Consider the following 22,507-nt stretch of genomic DNA (forward strand, 5'->3'; position numbering starts at 1 on the left):
ACAAACAGGCTTTCTAGTTCTGTGAGCGTCTTTATCAAGCCGTTGGTTAACTCCGCATGCCAATCAAACGCAAGTCCTGAGAGACTGCTCATGAAATGAGGGAACAATAATGCTTCATCACCCCCCACGTTGCAACAACTTAGTCGAAAGTGTGCAACATGCTGTCAGGGGTTATCTATTTCATCGAAGGTTTTGAACAATAGTGGTATGAAACCCTTGGGATATTTCACAGCATAGAACTGCTACGGATAGTGTTCCCTTCTGTCACTCAGGACTTCGCTCACCAGTTGTTCTACCATCTGCTTAATGTCCTTTTTTGGTATCGAGGTGAATTCATTCTTCTCGTCTACAATTTGAATGATCTCCGGCTAATTTTCCTTTGCAAGGGTTATTTTTTGAGACTAAGGCTGACTCTATTGAGTCGTTATAAAGGTCATAATCTCTTCCATCGTTTTCTCCATGCGATTGATTTGCTCGCAGAGACCACTGAAACTCCCATCTTTCTCAGCCTTCCGCTTCGCTCCTATCAAAAATCATTAAGGAAGGTAAGCTTGTTCGCGCCATTCTTCCTCTTCGCTCGTCCCAGATTTACTAAACCCTAAACCCTGCATAAATCTTGCTTAAATCCTACTTAAAATTCTGCTTAAAAATAGGTTAATTTTAGCTTTAAAGCCTATTTAAAATCCTGCATAAATATTGTCATAGCTCCTGTTGTTAACGTCTTTCTCATATATATATTGGCGAACACGATCGGGTCTTGTATTATTTGAGAATTGTCATAGGAATTGAAATTCGAGTTAACTCGGTTGTTATCAAATATGTTATCACTAGAGACGGTCAAAACATCGCTGGAATCATAACTCTTAGCAATATACGATTCTGAAAGGACAAATAAATAATCATACAGATTCAACGGTTTGATGGATTTCTGCCCCAAATCTGAAACAATCAATCTATGAGATCAGCCCCTACTCTCTTCGAATCGTCAGTCTTTGTTTCTTCGTCCATCTTTCTTGCTCGATCCTGAGGTAGCTCCTCTGCTGCAATTGATAGTGTTGGCTTAACAGGTTCTAAACTTTGAATGGAAGCTTGCACCGAAGCAGTATGAATTCGGTTCAATGTCTTCTTAGAGGATTTTGTCCAAGCTATACTCCATCCATTATTAGTTGCATAGAGATCGATTGGAAAAATTGGAGAAGAAGAAATCATATTGACGAAACACTTTTTAGGTTTTTTCAAATACTCTTTCGGGATCGTTATGTTCTCATTTTTGAAGTTCCTCTCGAGCCATTCTTTGAAGCTGAAACAATCTTCTATGGTGTGTCCAAGCAACATGTGGTATGGACAGTATTTGAGGTGGTTTTTCTTACCTCTTCTAGTTTCTTTGACTCGGGCAACCCGAACTTAGGCTTCTTAACCAAATTTCAGAACATCTTCCCAACGACCTCAACCTTGAAAGAGTATACATGTTCAATTGATCGGTCATGGTCGAGTTTTGCATTCCATCCATCTGGTAGGGCCTTTGCTGGAATGATTGTTGACTATACTGTTCTGATAAGTCTGCCAAGGCTGCTCAACTTGGATCTGCATTGGTTGCTTACGCCTCTCTCTACCGCTGTCACTATTCCAAACTACTTTTCAAATGCTTTTACCGACTTTGGTTTTTTAGCTCTTTCTAGGAATCCAAGTTGTTTTGCTTCTTCTTGTAAACTTCAAGCTTTACTGAGTAGCTTCTCGAAGATCTTGATTGTAAATCCCTTGAGTAAGAAAGTCGTTGGATCGTGGATGTTTTTCAGCAAAATTACCATCGCATGTTGTTCTTGGAGTTGTGCCTCACATTTCATGCTTAGATTTCTTCATCATAAAAAGTAGTCCAATGTTTCTGTCGGTCTTTGTCACTCTACCATAAGATCACCTCCAACGAAACTCTTAACAAACAGGCTTTCTAGTTCTGTGAGCGTCTTTATCAAGCCGTTGGTTAACTCCGCATGCCAATCAAACGCAAGTCCTGAGAGACTGCTCATGAAATGAGGGAACAATAATGCTTCATCACCCCCCACGTTGCAACAACTTAGTCGAAAGTGTGCAACATGCTGTCAGGGGTTATCTATTTCATCGAAGGTTTTGAACAATAGTGGTATGAAACCCTTGGGATATTTCACAGCATAGAACTGCTACGGATAGTGTTCCCTTCTGTCACTCAGGACTTCGCTCACCAGTTGTTCTACCATCTGCTTAATGTCCTTTTTTGGTATCGAGGTGAATTCATTCTTCTCGTCTACAATTTGAATGATCTCCGGCTAATTTTCCTTTGCAAGGGTTATTTTTTGAGACTAAGGCTGACTCTATTGAGTCGTTATAAAGGTCATAATCTCTTCCATCGTTTTCTCCATGCGATTGATTTGCTCGTCCTTATGTTGAATGACTCTCTGTAGCATCTCAGCAGCGTCCTCTTCAACAATTGATGGGGCATCTTGTAGAGATGACAAAGCTCTGGTCTCAACAATGTTGATCTCAGCAAACTCTTCCTCCATATAGTCTGGCAGATCATATTCTTCATCATCAATGTCCTCACATTGCTCTTCAGAAAGTTGTTTAATGTCAGCTCTAAGCGTTTCCAAGGTGACCTCAATCGATTTTCCTTTGATAGCTTTAAGATCAATTAGAGGCTCCTGATGAATATTATAGTCACCATGTCTTTTGTTGTTAATTACTATTACGCTTCCAACTATGACATCCATGGTCAATTGTCGCTATCGTGATATCTATGAACTATTACTGTTACAGCTTTCAACTACAACATCTATGACCAACTGACGGTATTGCAATCAGAAACTATGGTCTTTATAGTCAACTGACAATATTGTGGCTTCCAATCACAACATTTGTGACCAACTATTGCCTATGCAACAATCAACTAAGACATATGTTGCTAACTACTATAGTTACGGCTTCATACTCGAACTCTGTGATCAACTACCTCTAATGCAACCACCGACTATAGTCTATGTAACTCACTATTACTATTATAGCTTTTAACTGCAATGGCCAACTTACATTACTACGGTCACCAATTACGGCCTCTAAGGCCAACTGATGATATTGCAACTTCGAATCACGACCTTTGTGGTCAACTATTGCCTATACAACAACCAACTACGACATTTGTGCCCAACTACTAATATTATATCTTACAACTGTAGTTTCTTCGTGCAATGCTAAATCGTTAAATAATCACTCTAATGCCATGAATTTTCTAGCACAAAATAAACCTATTACAAACAAAAGAACCAATAACTCGTCCAAAATAAAAAAAGAGAGAATAAAATAAATAAAAATGGAGGAACTCAAAGTTAGTGCAAATATCAATTAGTATAGACAAAACTCTAAGATAATGTTTGGTTTGTTGTAAAAGGAGTGCATTGCATATCTTTTGTAAAAATTAAAAAAAAAAAGTTTGGTGTTTGGTAAATGAATTCTTACTGCAATATAAATTTACAATACATTTTGAATTTATTCTCTAATTCATTTTCAATGTATTTAGAATTCATTGGATTTGAGCAAATTCCAAACACATCACTTTATGTAAAGTGTTGTACGCCACTATCAACTACTCCTATCAATGTCTACAACATGTCATCCAATCAAGAATCACCCGCCATCGGCCGTCAGCCACCACTCGCCGCTATTTCTCGTTGGCTGCATACTTTATACACATTTTCTTTTCTTTAAATCGAACTAAAAAAATGTTATCCTAAATTTATTTTTTATTGAACCAAATAACTTCGAAGTATTCTGAATACAATAAACTATTTTTGCACCGCATTCCTTTTTCCGCAAACCAAAAAACCCCTAATCAGAACCAAACAATTAAAGAGTAGCTTTGCTAATAACATAACAAGATTCATCCACATCCAACCAATTATCGCAATCAAAGGAAAAACCAACCACAAAAAATTACAACAAAAAAGTAATACTCCACAAAATGGCCAACAGCACAAAGATAATATTTGAAACGGTAAGGGAGCAAAGAAATAGAGCCAACAAATTTCGAATGTAAATAAACACCAACTCCAAAAGCCTAAAGAAAATTGAAGCCCGATCAAAGACAAACAAAAACATTGGTGAATTTTATAGAAAAAAGAATTATATGATTCTCTTCATATGATGGTGAGATAATGTAGAAATTTTGTGCTATATTTGAGGTTTTATTCCATTTTAAGCTCACTTATGTTGAAGATTATGACATGGTTTGGAACGTTGGATCATGTTTCATCATTGGAATGCCCTCGTCTTCAAGAAATTGTTGTAAGATTTTCAATCAACCAAGAAAGACATTTTATAAATTCCAATTTGGATCAAATTTATATGATATTCGCTATGTTGTTGGGATGAGAAAGGTTTGTTTTGCATTTCTAGCAAGCTTGAAATCTATTTGGTTGTTTAATAGTAATCAAATTAACCTTCATGAAAATAGAATCTCCCAAGATCTTTATGATTTGAAGCTCAAATCATGTCAGCAAGAAGATACAGTAAAGCACCGTACGTCAAAAAATTAAGGGCCGTGTTTACTCATCCACATCAAATTCCACCTTAACCTCCAAACTATTCTTCCATTTGTGCTTGAAAGCATCTCCTCTTCGCTTCTCTCGTATCATTGCAAGTAATTCCCACACCTCATCCTTAAATTAGGACAACCCCATTGTCCTCTATCGAAGTAGCAGGTCACTCTTCACTTTTAAGATACAGCAATCTCTCTATTGGGATTAGCCAAACCCCTACTGACTTCCAGGCTTCAACTTCCCAAAACCCATATTGAAAAAATTCAAGAAGGTTGTAGATATTATGATTCTTCACATGCCAAGTCTCTAAACCCAACAAATCCAACTCCAATCCCCCCTCTATTTTTGTCCACCCCTTTCAATACATCTCGGAATATGAGGGGCCTCATAGCTAAGGGTTGTGTTATTGATTTTAAAAATCTGATCAAGAACAGTAGCATTGATAGCTATATTTGCATTTTTACTCTACTTTGTGTTAATTCTGAGCTTTAATGAACCAAAGCAGTTCAGTGATTTTAACTGAAAAAGGAATGATTTTATCCCACCACAATTTAAGTTACCTCGCAGTTTGGTCAACACGGCATTCTCATGAAAGCGCAAATCATTTATTTCTAAACATAGATTTATAGAACATAAGTCTAATACCAATTGTATGCCATGTCTTAAACATATTATACTAGCTTAGTCCAGCTCTTAAATTATAATCAGTTAATAAATGGCATATCATATGACACAATATAATGAAAAATGACAAATTTATGGGTGTGAGAAACATTGCTATCCTAAAAAAGACGGTGCATGCCATAAATAATAGTTCAGACTAGAACGTTGAATGATGTGGGTGCTATCACGCCATTCGACAAATCATTCAACCATACATAAATAGATAAAGGATCATTCTTTACTTCAAGAAATCTTCAACGAAACAAAAATAGCTAAATGGTCATTGTTCCCTTCAGAAGTCAACAAATGTGAACCGAATTGCACTCGGGTATCTTTAAATTTCTATGAACAATTAAAGAGTTAATTTCCGGTCTATGAAATGAACCGATAAGGCATCCCCATCTTGAGAGCATATTTAATAATCATCCCTTCTGCTCTTCTCTCACTTCAATTTTTTTTTTTTTTTTTGTAATGAGAGAGACAGTTAAAAGAGAGAAAAATCCTGTAAATCCTCATTCTAGACCAATAATCATTCCTTCTGCTCTTTCTCAGTTTGATTCTTTTAATACACACCCTTTAATGTGAGAAACACTCATTCAGCATTAGTAAATGTTAGGTCATTGCTTTTCATTACCAATAAAAATTATATCAATATGCTTACAGTTTCACAGGATGTTCAGATACTCTGACCAGCACCCTTCATTGCAAGGAGTGCAGCACCATATGAAGCTTCAGTCTGCAATGCACAGTGCACCGGCAAGTCCAGGAGTCGCACCCTAATCTTTCTCCACTGCTCATTCTTTGCTCCTCCACCTGCTGTGAACACTTCCTCCACTTGTGTGGCCCCAAGCTCCTTCAGCAATCTATAGCCCTTAACCTGCGCACAAGCAAGGGTTGATCACACATAAGAAAGATCAACATTACCATCATTAAAAGAACTTTAAAAAAAAATGTAACATTTGAGTTCCTGGTACCTCTATCCTAGCAATGGATTCAAAAAGCCCGTGCAAGTATTCTGCATCACTTTGAGGCCGTGGGTTCAATCTTATGAAAAAATAGAAAAAAATATTAAATAAATAGTTTGTGAGCAAATTACACAAAACTATCTTTCCCAAAGTCCCATCTCAGTTTCAATGTTTTTAAAGTCCCATCTCAGTTTCAATGTTTTTCAAAATATTCATTTTAATTTTAAGGCCTTGTACCATGCAATGCAAGTTGTGGCTTAAAGTTGTCCGGCCAAATCACTAAATTGAAAGTTTCAAAACCTATCATCTTCATCATCAATATTAGCCCCATTCTTTCTACTTATTATTTGGGATGAGCTCTTCAAATGCTAATTCTAAACTCATTTGTATCCAAGTTCTGCATGAGTTAACACCATTTCAACATATCTTTTTGTGCAACATCAATGCTTTGAAGTCCATGTTACCCAAATGAAACTTTTGAGACGATTACTAGTTTACTTAATTTTAAGTGGATAATTGTAATGTTGTTTTATTTTTAAATGACCATTCTTCGGCAATACAAAAGTAGAATAAAAAGCACAATCAATAACCTAACAAACTTAAAAGTCTTGTAGATTGAAAATGAGAAAAAAAAAATAATCATTTTTTTTTCATTTTATGCATGCTAAAAGCCATTAAATTTAATGAATGTGATATTTTAAATCCATACTTATTTCTAACCAATCAAATGATAAATAAATATCATTTTACCAATTTATAAAAAAAAATTTAAGGATGCCTGCCCACAATGAGAATCTTAATTCCCTATGCATGATATGGTAGATGACTATTTTGATACCTGGGCATCATGTCTAGGTCTGCAACAGGAAACCGTTCCCCCTTTGATGCTAAAGGATAGTAGTCCAAAGAAGAAGGTACCAAAGGGTTAATTTCCTTGCTTAGCAGTTCCAATTGCCTATCTGTGAAAAATTGATGAAGAACAGATCCTCCAGTATTCGAGGCACCACCTACTAGCCACTTATCATCAAAGCGATGACTATATACACCGTATCGTGAATCTTCAACTCGGGAGGTACTTAAGAGCTTGATGGCTAAGGTTGAACCCAGTGATGTAACCTAGTCAAAGTAAACCAATGATAATAATACTAATAAATAAATAAATAAATGATAAATAAAATACCTAGTCACAGTAAAGCAAAATTGTGGTATTCTCTCAACAATTCAGTTACAAATATCTCTTTGAAACTCACAGCTTGCCCTGGTTTGGTAGCACGTGCTGCAAGAAAAGCTGCAATACTATCAGTTGTTCCAGCGCAGACAATGCAATTCTTGGAAAAACCTGCGATTAAGAGCATAACTAGAGGTTAAAGCACATTCTGCTGCCTGGATGAGAAGGGAAAAGGCATTGTTTTAACCGGAATTTTAACCAGTTCTGATAATTTAGATTGATGAGGTCAGTAACGGCAAGCCAAATGGTGTGTAATGCCCTTACAAACAAGTTGCAGTCATCTTTTAGGTTAAAAGCCCTGTCTGGAATGGTACCTTATCCGAAACTCTGAATTGTGCTGAGTCTATTTAATTTAAGTGGAAGCAAAATGTTCGAACTGGAGACTAACCAGCCACTTTGGATTAACAAATGGCAAGTGTAACACCTTAGAATCAAAGCAGTTAGTTCAGAGCTAAATATACTGATTGGGCACCCACAAACTACTAAGGTCACAGATTACATCAAATCTGAGCAACAAAGGGGAAAAATTTTTTTTTTTTACAACAGAACCAAAACACCTTGCCACTTAATATTGACGGGCATGATCAAACGAAACGTGAGAGTGCGTTAAACCCAAAAAACATAGTCATTTTATATTGCTTCTTTCATATTTATTAGTTAGATTTTGTGTTCACATAAAGTCTGATAATATCATCACAATATAAAAAAAAAAAAACTTTAAAAAAATGCATGTAGATCAGTGCAATGACAAAAGGAAACAGTTTCACAAAGTATTTAATGAATATTAGTTGTAGTCCCACATGACAAACGTGGTGGTGAAAGAAAATTAGGCAAATAGTTATGCGGTCAAACAATTTGATCCTCGAAGCTAACATGTGGAGTTCCCAATCTAGGTAGTTCATAATTGCTAAAACAGCGTAGACAATATACCAATTATAATAATTCTTTCAACACTTATGCAAGGAATATCTGCTATAAATACAGAAGAATGAATCAATATTAAAAATCAACTAAGAAGATAAACGACATAATTATACCCAGGATCAACGTTGTCATTATTAGACTTATCACAACTACTGGGAGTAGGTCCAAGGAAACCTCCTGCACTATTTGAGTAATATTAGAGCTGAAAATTCTAGTTTGTACATGCATGACTTCAATCATGTCAAAACTGCTTGAGTTTTTATAGAAAATGTAGATATCATCAAATCATTATCTTACTCTCTACATGATATGGAAGGAAGACTTGCCGAATTGCAATCTGATGTCCTCCTTTAAACAACCAATTGGTGTTCCCGGTGCTTTGACAGAAGGTAATAGAACTGAAAATGGTTGAGAGAGCAACCACTTAGGATAGGAGTCAGCCTCCAGATCATATCCAACCTATCATAATCAAAGTTACTAATACATACGGAAAGAATAAGACATTGAAAGTTCAAGTAAATCTAACAAGAGATTGTTAGTATCATCATATGTCAAAAAATAAATCAAAAAAATAAAATGGATAATATAACTACAGACCTTCAAAGCGTTGTTGTAGTCAGTTACGCCAAGCTTTCCATGAAGAAGCCACAGTAACCAGTCAGACTGATGCATCAATAAGGCAGAGGATTTGTTTGAACCATATGAATTCCACCATGACACGACCTTACATAGTGTAGATGACCCAGAGCAGACAGTGTGGTTTTTGGGAGCAATAGAACGAACAAATGGCAAAGCATCTGGAAGGCTTTCATTATAAAGATAGGGTCTGCAGAGTAACTCCCCTGTATTGCTGTAGTTACAAATTTGAATTCACACTTACAGGGTGTTTAATGTATGCCAATCTACACCAACACAGAAATTGTGGGAAATAAGATTTGGAAAAGATATCAAAAAAGAGGCATCCACCTGTCAATTATAATCGTTGTTGCTGAAGTAGCATCTATAGATATGGAAACAATATACGAACGAAGATCAATAGGAACATCTTCGAGTAGCAAGAAAAGTGTTTGCTTCCAGGAACTTCCCCATTCTATTGGTTCTCCCACCTGCACAGTAAAAGAGAATTTATTTTCTCAGCGAGGAAAACAAGCAAGGAATTACAAAAGAGTTAAATTATATTCACAAATAGAGAGGAGATTTTTTTTTTTGGAAAGGGGGTGAGGCAGGATATGAAGAAAAATTTTCAACTAATTCTTAAATCTTAAAGCAGTTCCACATCATATTTTTATATGGGTCGGCATTGAAATGGGTTTGAATCTGAAATCAGCAGAAACAACCCCTAAAGTCAATCCAGTAGCTGCAGTCTCCGTAGTATCAGTTGTATATCATTAGACCTTTAGTAATAAGTTTGTTTATTTCAAAAGAAACGCAGGGCTTGAGATGATTATGAATACATAGTGAAAGAGACTAAAGAAAGAGATAAAAGAGGGGTTTCACGCCAATAGAAATTATATAGTACTTCTGCACTTCGTTAAAAATGTTGCACTTGAAGAAAAGAAGCGAGCAACAGAATAACAATAAATTTATATAAATAACTGATTATAATCACTTAAAGGTATTGCTTCAGCAGTACATCTGTTGAAATTTTTGTCATTATGTACTGCTCATTTGATTTCCTTTGAATTTTTCATGTGAAGGTGATCTGATCAGATATGTGAATTTTAAATTTCAGTGCTCATTCAGAATTTGAATAAACAAATTAATTTGTGTAAATTCTGTTAGATGTGACAGAAGTGGTTTGATTATTTTTAAATATTTACGGATGGCATTCAATTATTCAACATTTTATTATTGAAGGAAAACGGCTTTTGGATTGATTGTGCCAAAATTTACATAACAAAATGCAGCCACTTCCTTAGAAAATTAGATGACCAAGGAAGTAACTAGCTTCCATTCAATAACTCCAAAAGACGCCTCTCAAAACCATACCTCCAAGTTCATTTTCAATTGACTATCATTTCTCAGAAATAGCAAAATAGTATAAAAACAGAGACGTGCTAAAATGACCAAAAAGTTGACCCGAAAAACTGGCCAGGGAAAGTCTTTTCTACCCTCATACCCTCATAAAAATGATTAATTAAAAAAATCAAAATTCTCTCAATCCCAGCTCATTCAGCCTAATTTTCAGTATTTTCTTAGTCACTGTAGCACGAACCAAAAAAAATTTGAAGATAAGAAGAAACAAAATAAATTTAAAACCTATAACTATCTTTCCATATGCCTAAGCCCGCAAAAATTCACGACATTTCCTACAACTCCCCATTCCTTCTAAAATCGAAGGGCCCCTCACACTCACCCCTTCCTATTTGAATCGAGGCCCAAGTCTCCCTCTGTCTCGCACGATGGGGCAAAGAAACCCAACCCTTTGTCTCTCCATCTTTCCCAATTGGCACCAATAATCGCTACATGACGCCCCTTTGCACACAGAAAGGCCACGCAAAGCCTCCCTATCCATTTCTTCCTCTCTATCATAAAGAATCGCAGACGAAAATCGAGTCGTTCGCAAAATCCACGTCTGAGCCCGCCCGAGTCTCCCAGCCACAAACTCCTACCTGATCTCTCTCGGTGTTTGTAAGAACCAAAACTGAAGCCGATGCCATAAGCTCTTGTCAAAGCCTCCCATCTCCCTGTTCACCTACATCACTGGTCTTACACTTTCAACTAGGGCTGGCTGGGAAACCAAAGAAGTGATTGCTGTGTACAGTGACCTTCAAAACTCCCATCTCTCTCTCTTGAACATCTCCACCGCGATATAGTTGAGACTAAAGCCAGCAAGAAGAGCAACCAGGAGTCAAAACATACAAAGAGTTCTGAAATTCACAAATTTCTCGCCTCCCTCAGCTCACACGATCTCTGGAAACATTATTGCTTTCTTCTCTCTGCTCTATCGTTTTGAGTACCCAGGCTGAACCCGAGAGCAACTTCAGCCCTGCCTTGCTTGTTTGAATTCAACTCCCCAACTCTTCATGTTTAGCCTGCACTTGAGCAAGCTGAAAGCCCTAATCAACAAAAAACCTTTTATCTATTTATATATAGATATATAAAGATAATTCATCGGCCCGCCAATCTTGTTTCAGCGTCATGGTGGCCGCTTCACAAACAAATGTATAAAAACAGGAAATTGCGCTTAAATCACTTTTCATGCAGGTTAATCGAAGGTTCATACGAATTTTATAAACGAGTGAGTTAGAAGACCTCTATGGCCGCAATATATTGCAACACTAACCAACACATCTTATAAACAAAAGAGCAGGTTAGGCACTCCCGATGCAGCCCCCTAAGCGGGGATGACGTCTGGAGTTTGCTGAAATTTCTGATTATTTTGGACATGAAAATTACTTTCATTTGAACACTTTGAACATGCAAAATAATTTAATATGTGAACATAAATGATTTAAAACTTGGACTGTTTGGACTTCGAAATGACATAAAAATATATAAATTACAAAGGGACAAAATAATCACTCAAATTATAAATCAAAACATTTCAAAAGAAAAGTCAAATGCACATGGGATTTATATAGGATTTATGAAAGATTGAATAATTCGCCTATAACTTCATCAATATATTCATTCAAATAAGTCAAGTTTATATAACTTCATGTCTTGTATGTGATTTTTAAAATAATTATTGATTCAATTCATGCTTTAAAATCATGTAAACTGCCGCAAGTCATGCAAAGTTGTCTAAAATAAACCGCATGTGCTCGCCAAATTGACTAAATACCTAAACTTAAAAAGTCTGGGAATGTTGTGCGGGTTGAGGTTAAATGCTCACTAAAATAGTTTCTATTTTGAGAATCGTGCAAAGCTCTTTTAAAAAATCAATGATTATTAAACAATAAATAACTCTCATAATTTAAAAAAACAAACTCGAGATAATCAAGCTATGCACGGTATCAATCGCGCTGACCCGTCTATAGGGCAGAGTTGTAAGACTCACTTAACTAGTCTAATTAGCCTTTTCCTAAAGACCGAAGTTGACGATTCTAGTACGTTTCAATAAAGGTCAAATCACACATAAGAATTTACAAGTTCAAATCACCAAGTCAAATCCTCCTCACAAGAGCTGAAGTCGACAAAACTGATATTGTATAGATATTCAAGTAACAAATTTCAAATAAATTTCAAGCATCTGTGTTTAAAATGTTCAAATCTTCAATGATAGTCGAGTTGATTAAAAATTTCATTTAGATGATTCTATTTTCAAAATTAACTTTCAAAATCTATTTATATAAATTCAAACAATAAAAATATGAATATGATCAATTGTAAGCAAGACAAAGTTAACAAATTCATATAAAATCATGAGCCAGTGTTAAGTTTGGTCTTTTACAAGAAAGACAAAATCTATAGGGTTCAAATCAAGCAATCAAATCCCAATAATGATCATGTTGACTGAAAATCTCTACTAGAGAGTCAACTTTTAAATTAATTTTCAAATCAAATTCTCAAAATAACTAACCAAAACACTAAAATTAAAATCACTCACCTAAAGGCTTCAAACAAACAAATCAAAATATTTAAGTTAAAATCAATCACTTAGGTCGAAAAGAAAAATTCATCCACCCGAAGCAATAGTTTATTTAGGGTGATAATTTTTTTTTTACTTCAGCTAACAAAAATTAAATGTCATATCGAGTATATCACTATATTCACATTTAAAGCAATCTTAAGCAGTAAAGACGTGACTCAAGTCTTCTGTCTACTTGATTTAGCCCAGCAACTCCATAAAAATATCAATTACGATTATAGCCCTCTGACTGGGCGGTTGCCACTAAATGGCGTCATTATTAAACGTATGTTCCCCAAAAATTTTTTACTCTGAGTTGTAAACTATAAGGGTACATTTAATTTACATAAAACCTCCCTTAAATAAACTTTCACCCCAGATCTAAAAGGGTCTTTTGAATGACGAAACATATGATTGCTAATAAGAATCATTTAATCAGGTTTGGTAGAGTACCTCCTCTGACTAATCACATCAAGGACTATGTGACCCGAGATAACATAATCATGGGATCATGATCAAGTTCATCATCATTTACCCCACCATTCACTTTATGCTTATAATGGTAAATCATAAAATCTAAAATCAAAGTCTGCTGATAATAATATGTTAAATATTCAATGTTAAATGATTATCCTTAATCGAAAGAAATCTCTTATTATTAGGGAAAAAAATAATCATACGGGTTTGCACCTATTGCACCTATGGGAAGTCTCAAGCCCCATATCAAAAAGTCCTCACAAAATAAGCGTGAAATCTTTGGGTAGTTGATACCAATCAAGACTATTTTTCAAAGAAATTAGGGTAACCAAATATTTTATTTCAATAGCACAGAACAACACCACTCAAATACATAAAGATAAGCACCTACAATTTGAGAGGTAGGTAATCTCTTCCAAATCCTAACCCTAACACCTACAATCCAAAAGACAGGCGACCTCTCCTAAAATTCTAATCATAAAACTCAAGACAACAATCTCATGCATACCCTAACCCTAAGCATAATAAGACATTTGTACCCCCACAATAATAGCAAATAAAAGAAATAATTACCCTTAGGCACCAACATAACAATACCGCCCTCCCTAAAAAGAGCATTGTCCTCAAGGTAGGAAAAAAAAACTTTTGTTAGGTCAAGTTGTATGGCTCCCACATGGCATCATTATCTGACAATCATTTCTATTTAACTAGAATTTCGTAATGACCCTCATGAGATTGAAATGCAGTCTTGAGACATCTTTCGACAAAATTCGAACCTATTGGTACCCTAACTTCAAGTCAATCTTGGAAAATATTGCAGTCTCAAACAACTCCTTGAGTAGCTCATCGATTGTCGTAATCTTTTTCAACTTCATATCACGTGTATCTTCCATGCTATGCAACTCAATCCAGAATCTCAACCCTGCATCTTGAATTGCCCTTACCATGGTCTTGAACTTTGTCAAAATCTTGCATAAATAATAACTAATAAAAGACTAAATTGCTTTGAAACAAATTTAATCTCAATTGGAGACAAATTTTCATGAAAAATACGGCAAACAAATATTTTCTTCAATAGCACAAAATAACACAATCCGAGCACGTAAAGATGAATAACTATAATTTAAGATGTAGGCAATCTCTCCCAAACCCCAACCTTAAGCCCTATAGGTGTCTCTTCTACAGGTGTAAACGAGTCAAGTCAAGCTCGAGGCATGCCAAACTCGAGCTCTGCTCGTTTATCAAAATTTGAGCAACTAAAAATTCATTTTTTTTTTATGGGAGCTCTCCGAAGAAGGTATTGGTGGCTGAAGAAGAAGAATGTTGCGGCAGCTCACCTAAAATGCATCGAAATGATTAGCGGTAAGCTAATCAAGCCAACTCACGAGCTAACGAGCCAAATCTGGAGGAGCTCAAACTTGAGTTTTTTTTAATAAATGAGCCCATATTTGTGCTCAAGCTCGTGGCTCGATAAGCTCGGCTCGTGAGCTTGTCAACAAGCCGAGCTTGAGCCAAATCACGAGCCGACTCCGCTTATTTACACCCCTAATCTCTCCCGAACCCTAACCCTAAAACTAAACATAAAAATCTCATCATGCCCTATTCCTAACCTATTAATACCTATTTATACCGAGCAATCCGTAGTCACCGGTATAATATTACTCCACTCTTAATATGACATATTGTCCTCCAGGTGAAAAAAAAAAACATATCATATTGTTGGATCAAGTCGTGAGGGCTCCCACTCATAACTAACTTGAGTTTAGTTCTCATCGTCAGCACTTGATTGAAATAAATGATAGATCGTTGACACTGCCTAAGGATTGTGACTAATCTATAGCCTGAATCATGTCTCTACAACGAAAGGTTAGCTGAAATTAAGTAAGACCTGCATGATATACTCATCATGGCCTTCTTTACCTTCTCAAAAGCATGGGTCGCCACTTTCCCCCACTGAAAGTATTCTTTCAACTTCTCTATCAAAGGCCCACATAATTGAATTACAATCCTTCACGAACCTCAACACCTGGAAGGTCTTAAGTATTGGCCACTCCAAGATAACAACCACCTTTGATGGATCCACAAAACCCCAGATCTTGCACAAACTAGGGCCACTGCGAAGAGCCACCATCTTGCCTCCCTCATGAAAAGCTTTACAGTGTCAAAATCAATGTCTTACAAACTCACCTACTCTTCTCCACCTATCTTGTTCCCATCATTACTCCTAAATCGTCTTTCATCCGGAAGGCTGCAACAACAAAAACCACTAGCACACTTCAATGCAATCCTTTGTCGGGTTTCCATCCACCATGGTTTCCTATTCCAAGACAAAATCATTTGAATCAACATTTTCCTGCACTGCATCACACGTATTGTTTCTCCTGTTTTCGCTTATTCCAAACCTCCTGATGTCGTACAATTCCTTACAGATGTCATTACTCGAATCTGCTCCTGATTATTTTATTGAATCTCACATGCTTCCATTTGTTCCAATAATCTGAATATCACACTATTCCTTTCAAATGCTTCCGCTAGAGTCTGGTCTCAATTCCTTCGCTCGATCCGGCGGCTTCTAATCCACCTAGAACAATAGCACTGTCATGATGTTGTGTTAATCCTTCTAATTGATGCAGTTTACATTCGCTTCTAATTCCTTCGCTCAATCCCGCAACTCCGGCTCCACTTAAAGCAGCAGCGAGGCTCTAATGTCGCACAATTTTTTTAAATTGTTGTCGCTCGCGTCCACTCCAAATGTTGTTGCTCAATCTTGCGGCAGACAGTGACAAGTTTGCAAGTTTGTGTAAAGCTCCAAGCCCATCATTTTTTTCCAAGGCTGTGAATCTCCCCTTAATGGACAAGAGTCGTCCCTCCATGGACGAGAACGCCCCTCCATTTCTGATATGATTTAGCTCACTTCTCTCTCTAATTTCTCCTCCAACGTCTCTATTATTTTTATTAATTTTTTTTTCTACCATTACTCCCAATAAGTTTCAATCAGTAAGGCAAAACTATGTACTTCGCAATCCTGTCATTGGTTTCCCGATTAGCTCGAATTACCATTGTGCAACGACGTTAGGTCACGTCGTGCTTCACAGAGAAATTGAATCACAGCTGTATTGTGTCATAAGGGCACCTAAGTTGCTTCCCAGCTAGCTCGATCGTGATTGTATCACATCACGAAGGCACCCATATTGCTTCCTAGCTAACTCGATCGTGATTGCATCACGTCGCGAAGGCATCACTTGTACGCCGCAATCCCTTTCACTGCTTCTCAGATTGAAACGTAATTGTTTCGTCTGATTTCCTGTACGTAGAGATCCCTTCTTTGCTTCGCAATCAAATCGAGTGACTATATCATCCTATAAGTTGCAATCCCTTCATTAGCCTCGTAGATATCTCGGATCGGAACAGCTTCGCAGTTAGGCACGATGTCAAATGCTCTAAATACTACTTTGATAAGAACCAAAATGATTTTTTGCATAAATTAGGGCAACAAAATATTTTATATTAATAACACCAAGCAACACCACTCAAATACATAAAGATAAGTACCTAAAATTCGAGAGGTGAGCGATCTCTCTCAAATCTCTAATCCTATAACTCATGACAATAATCTCATGCATATACTAATCCTATGCATAATAAACACTATTTATACCCCACAATAATAACTAATAAAATACTAAATTGCACTTAGATGCCTGCGTAACAATAGTGTCTTCTGTACAAAGCTCTCAACAACAAAGAGAGTTTGAGGTATGAATTTTCAGAGCACACAAAAGAACGGAACTGCTGCACAAAAGAGGGAAAATCCCAGGTTTCATTCATGTCGGTAATAATAAAAAAAAAATCTGAATAGCCTACCCAAAAAGTAAAATATAGGATTAATCTGAATCATCAACAAAGTAAAGGCAAACAAAATCTCATTTCTTGTAGTCACTAAACAAAAGAATGTTTAGGTTGAAGGATATGAACAAAAAGTCATGATACATGATAGGTTGAGGGTATAGTAACAAATTGATAGTACATTTGAAACAAAATCTTACAACTCTTGGATATGCCCGTTTACTTTCAGAATGAACTGTCCCTTCTTTATCTATAAGAGCATATCGAGCACCAGACGTACCAAAGTCTATCCCCAGGTAAAGCTGTTCCGTTTTCTGAGGCTTATAATCAAGCCTTTCATGGTTACGCTTAGCATTCATTGGTGTATCCAAATGTTGCCGAACTTTTGGGAAGTATTTTCCCATTAATAGTAACCCTTACATTAGACATATAGAATGTGATTAGTTACATTTCAAATTGCTGATGATTCTTAGGTTACACAAATGCTAAGTTATGGTCCTACAATTAACCAATTTGCAGAAATCTTTTACTTCGCAATTCTAGTCAACAGTGCAGGTAAATTTTGACAGGCCTAATAGCAAAATGTAACAAGAATATTTATTTAATAGAAAGTAATGAATGAAATCATATTGTTAGGAATTTATTCAAAAAGTGAAGTTAACTCCTAAGAAGTGGACTAAAATTAAAAATTTGGTATAGTTGAATTTATTAAAAAAAACATTGAACTTTCATGTGAATACAGCCTCTGAGAGTCATTATGATGAAAGCAAAAAATAATACCCAAGAGATAAAACATCACAAGAAAATCAAAATTTACATGCTTTGGCTAACATAATTCTATGTCAACATGAAAGGACACCCATAAAAACACCTTTCCAAAAGAGATTGGATGGCTGGGATTGGTAACCCCACATGGCACAATTACCATCGTAATTGTAAAGGATCCAAATCTGTCCTCAATGTATCCACAGCTTACATTGAAGGCTTTGAATCTAGGTTTGAACTATGAAGCCTACTCATGATTGTTGGGGCATTCAAATCAAAGAGAGTGCACCACTAAAAACATCTAATGCTCGATATGCTAATTTTATTCCAGTGGTACAAAAACAAAACGATACAATCTCAAATACATAAAAGATAAACACCAATAATACGAGGTAGGCGATCTCTCCCAAACCCTAACCCTAAGATTCAAGACAAGAATCATACATTATAACACTAAACATATTAAGCCCTATCATACCCCACAATAATAACTAACACGTGACTAAATTGCCCTTTTAGTCTTGCGCCTAGCATAATTCTTTAAATTATTTGGCAAGCTCGACATCGACTCAGTGGATCATGAGGAGGACGACGCCGGTCTAACATTACTCCCTTACCAAAAAAAAGATACATTGTCCTCAAGATGAAAGAGAGGAAATTGTTGTTAGACCAAACCGTAAGGCTCTCACATCTGGTCATAATCTGGCAATTCTTTACGTTTAATCAAAACTTCAACCTCACCTGCCGATTCCTAGCGCACCCCTTTTAACTCAAGTGGCTTCAAGAGAACTTTCATATCCTCATTATTTCTCAGGAAGTGCACGATGCATAAAACATAATCTATTGATATAACCATGCAACACCCTTAGTGACTCCCATTGAACTGACCTCAATTAATTGACTGTCTTGGACAACATCAACAACTGAATTAGATATTGGACACCTCCATAAATGTTGTAGCATGTCCCTAGCTTGAATTCTTCCAAATTCAACATATGTATGCTTGTAGTTCAATATAACTGAGGTCTACCGATGTTCGAAGTGAGACATGGAAATTCTTTATATAACATACTCAAAAACAGGATCCACCCTGTCAACCCCATTCATATTAAGATGCTCTAGCATTGTAGTCATCCACTCTCCATTTGTAAGTAGCAAAAACATCCCATTTTCATGTTGTTGGCCCCATATTTTTTTTCCCCGAAATTATCATCTAAGACACTTCTATCACTTCCACTCAGAATAATAAAGGCAATTTTTTTTATTATTGCAAAGTATTGTTAACGGTCTTTTAAGTCTACATGAATCCTAAGCTCCATCTTCTTAATTTGATCGCCACATCTTCTACCAGAGGATTAAACCGACTCTATTAGTGTTGATTTGAAATCCTGGGGTAGCAGTATAAGCACACTAATGAGAGAAACTTTTGATATCAGAGTTATTGCATGCTAGTGTTCCCTCTAAGGTGACAATTCACATGGCAACTGAAAAACCTTTGCGAATTATTACAAGAACTAGTGGATCGGTGTCAGAATCTCTGTCAACTCCGTGTCATGTGTCTCTTCCATGCTATGCAACTCAATCAAGAATCCCAAGACTGTGTTCTGAATTGTCCTAAACATGATCTTGAGTGTCACCAAGGTTTTGCATAAATTAGGGTCACCACGAAGCACCACCACTTCTTATCCCTCCTGAATCTCTGATGTGAGAAAAAAAATATAATGTTTTTATGCTATGAAGTCTATGTTTTAATTGATATTTAAAATAATTTTATGCTTGTAGAAGGTGTATTGGTTGTGTATTGCAGAATACAGGCATGGAGCGAGCTTAGGGGAGCTAAAGGAGAAAAATTGGCCAAACATGAGGACTGGCACCCTTTTGCCAATGTCCAGTACCCTTTTGATAGTATTCAGCGCCCCTTGGCCAGTCCTTCTCTCATGGAACACAACGAAAGAGCACCAAGAAAAGGAGCAACAACCAATAGCACCCCCGCGTCAAGCCCCAGCGCACCCATGCCAAAAACTTTAGTTTCGTACAGAGAGAGCAACAAGAAGGCACCAGCAAGCGGTGCACCCACATCAGGCAATATCTCACCCGCGTCACTCCCTAGCGTGTGGGGACTTAGATACGCGAGATGACGATTTTGGAAGGTTTTATGGAGTTGTTTGGAACCCTATATAAGGGATGGTTTTAAAAGATCCTGGGACACACTCTTGCTTTTAGGGGTTGCCTCTTGTTCTTTGGAGAGTTTTGTAGAGATTTTTAGTGAGTTTGAAGAGGAAGAAATTGTGAGACACTTGAGTGCTTGTACGTGAGAGATCAAAACAATGGAGTGCTTTCATATAAGGAGAAAATCACGGTGTACTTCAAGGAGAGGTAACTCGGGTTTGAGTTTTTCTTTACATATATATTTGGATTTTATGATTTCAATGAAGTTTTTTATGTTTTCTTCGATCATGTGTAGTAGGTAAGTATTTTCATACTCCTGTGATTTGGACATATGAATGAATTGTAATTCTTATTTTGAGATTTCCCTACACTTCTTCGTGTTCTTCATATTTGATTTATATTGATGTGTTAACTTTCCAATTATAATTTACTTCTAATCTGATCAATTAGAAAGTTAAAATCACTTTTGATCTATAACTCCTACCTATTAACAAAAAAAATAGATAAGTTGTCACAGTCACCTAATGAAATAAATATATTGTTGGTAGGAGATACCAACTCATACCCAGGCGGACAATACTCATACCCTGAGTTCTCTCTCTCTCTCTCTCTCTCTCTCTCTCTGTGCAAGTCAGGAGTTTGGTTCATCTTTCCTAACGAACAGTTCAACTGGGTCCCTGGAGCGAACACTTGAGAGATTACAGAGACTTGTTTTGATCTACTTTTCATCCTATCTAGCTTTGTTTTCCTCGCTGGCCGAGTAGGTTCAGCATTTTTTCACCAGAGAATTTCGAATCGAACTCTCTTTTTTTTTTTCGTTGGGCAGTGGATCAAAGAGTCGTCACTTCTGAAAAATACTCCACTAAAATAAATGAAAGGAAATAAATATTGCATTAGTGCTTCCGATTTCAAGCGAGCCCTTCCCAAAGAAATACAAGAACACGCCATGGGTAAGCATCGAGAAGCTTTTCTTTCGAAAGCTAACACGACATTTGAGGCCATACTCATAGCTCAACAACAAATTTTAGGTTCTCCGCCCCACTAACTTAAGCCCTACGCTCAAAAGCAATTTTTTTATGGCAGGAAAATAAATGTCCTCGAGGGGATCGAGAGAGAAGACTGGGAGAAAGCGGGACGGAATGGGATTAGCAAGTAAAAGTTACCTCGTCCAGAAAGAAGGCAATGGTAGGGTAGAAGAGGGTACTGTAATGTTGACATCTCTATCACTCCTTTGCTCAGCTGCCTAAACCCTAAACTTCTCTGGCTGATTATAGCGAAATCAAAATGGAAAAGAGAAGAGGATGGATGTGGAGAAGGACATGGGTGGAGAAATGAAGCCTGCATCTTAATTGATTTATATTAATTTTTTTGGAAAATTATTTATTCAACATTCAAATCTTTTTCATTTATAAAACTAGTTGCAAGCAGCTGTTTCAATTTATAATAATATCATTTAAATTTTAAATAATATAATAAATTTGTTTTGATACAAATAATCGTACGAATAGGTGGAGGAACATATATGATTGGATGTTACTCATTGATAAATGTCGAATGATAAATGGTGAGAAACGTTAAGAGATAGAACAAGTGTTCAAATTTAATGTTCTTTTGATAGAGGACGATTTGGAAGATGATTATCGAATTTCAAATGTTTACTATTGGCAGGCGATAGTGTGCAATTTATTCAGTCATCCTTCTAATAAAATATGAGACTAAATATACTCTTTAATTTTTTTTCTATTAAACGATCGAATCTTAGTAGTACAATTAGCATAACAATTGCACAAACAAACGAAATACTATGAACTCATTTGTCCAATGTTTGTGGTTCAATCTTAGGAAATCCAACTCCATTTTGGGAGACTTTTACCTTAACTCAAAGAGTCTTCATCTTAGCTCGCGTATTTTCTCTCGGAAAGCAAGATGCATTTGTGTAGTATTCAATAGAAAATCGGCATGATTTGGAAGTTTGTTGACAAAGGAATAAGAACCTTTAGCAAAACCTTAGTATTCAATAAATAAGGACTTATAATGACATCATGATAATTTAGGTAGTGCAATAGAATCTCATATTTATACATTTCATTTTTATTGAGAATTATTACTTTTTCATTGAAAATACTAAATACTAGTGGATTAACAATGAAATTTAGCCCAAAAAAATATTCTTGGTTATAAATACATTTTAATAGAGATTAAATTTTTCAAAAAATGTTTCTGGACAAAAATTCCATAAGGCTATTAAAATATGTAGATGGACAAGCACGTAGGAAACATCGCCAAAAGTTGGGCAATCAACTGAAAATAGAACTTACAGAATTTCTCGTTGAAC

The 22,507-nt window shown here is 36.3% G+C and overlaps 1 protein-coding gene across 2 annotated transcripts; it reads right to left on the reverse strand.

Annotated features, from left to right (window-relative positions):
• Positions 1–5,386: 5,386 nt before the first annotated feature.
• On the reverse strand, positions 5,387–21,488 carry LOC110033050 (xylulose kinase). 2 transcript variants are annotated; one of them, XM_020736903.1, is made up of 10 exons: positions 21,336–21,488; positions 17,439–17,653; positions 9,309–9,448; positions 8,940–9,192; positions 8,669–8,801; positions 7,441–7,529; positions 7,029–7,306; positions 6,200–6,269; positions 5,887–6,102; positions 5,387–5,799 (listed from the first exon to the last, which is right to left on the reverse strand). In XM_020736903.1, the coding sequence occupies exons 1-9, from the start codon at positions 21,388–21,390 to the stop codon at positions 5,902–5,904; spliced, it is 1,434 nt and encodes a 477-aa protein (XP_020592562.1). In that variant the 5' UTR covers positions 21,391–21,488; the 3' UTR covers positions 5,387–5,799; positions 5,887–5,901. The 2 variants fall into 2 exon arrangements, with proteins under 2 accessions (XP_020592562.1, XP_020592561.1); XM_020736902.1 differs by having other exon boundaries at positions 5,387–6,102.
• Positions 21,489–22,507: the final 1,019 nt, after the last annotated feature.

The sequence above is a fragment of the Phalaenopsis equestris genome, unplaced genomic scaffold (genome assembly GCF_001263595.1).
Source record: "Phalaenopsis equestris unplaced genomic scaffold, ASM126359v1 Scaffold001081, whole genome shotgun sequence".
Lineage (NCBI taxonomy): Eukaryota > Viridiplantae > Streptophyta > Magnoliopsida > Asparagales > Orchidaceae > Phalaenopsis > Phalaenopsis equestris.

What these genes read in the sequence shown, in the direction of transcription:
- LOC110033050 (XM_020736903.1), bottom strand. Translation starts at nt 21,390, where the DNA reads ATGTCAACATTACAGTACCCTCTTCTACCCTACCATTGCCTTCTTTCT. An exon ending in ACAACGATTATAATTGACAG is followed by an intron (nt 9,193 to 9,308) that starts GTGGATGCCTCT and finishes TTGTAACTACAG; the next exon opens with CAATACAGGGGAGTTACTCT. An exon ending in GGACATCAGATTGCAATTCG is followed by an intron (nt 7,530 to 8,668) that starts GCAAGTCTTCCT and finishes TCTTAATCGCAG; the next exon opens with GTTTTTCCAAGAATTGCATT.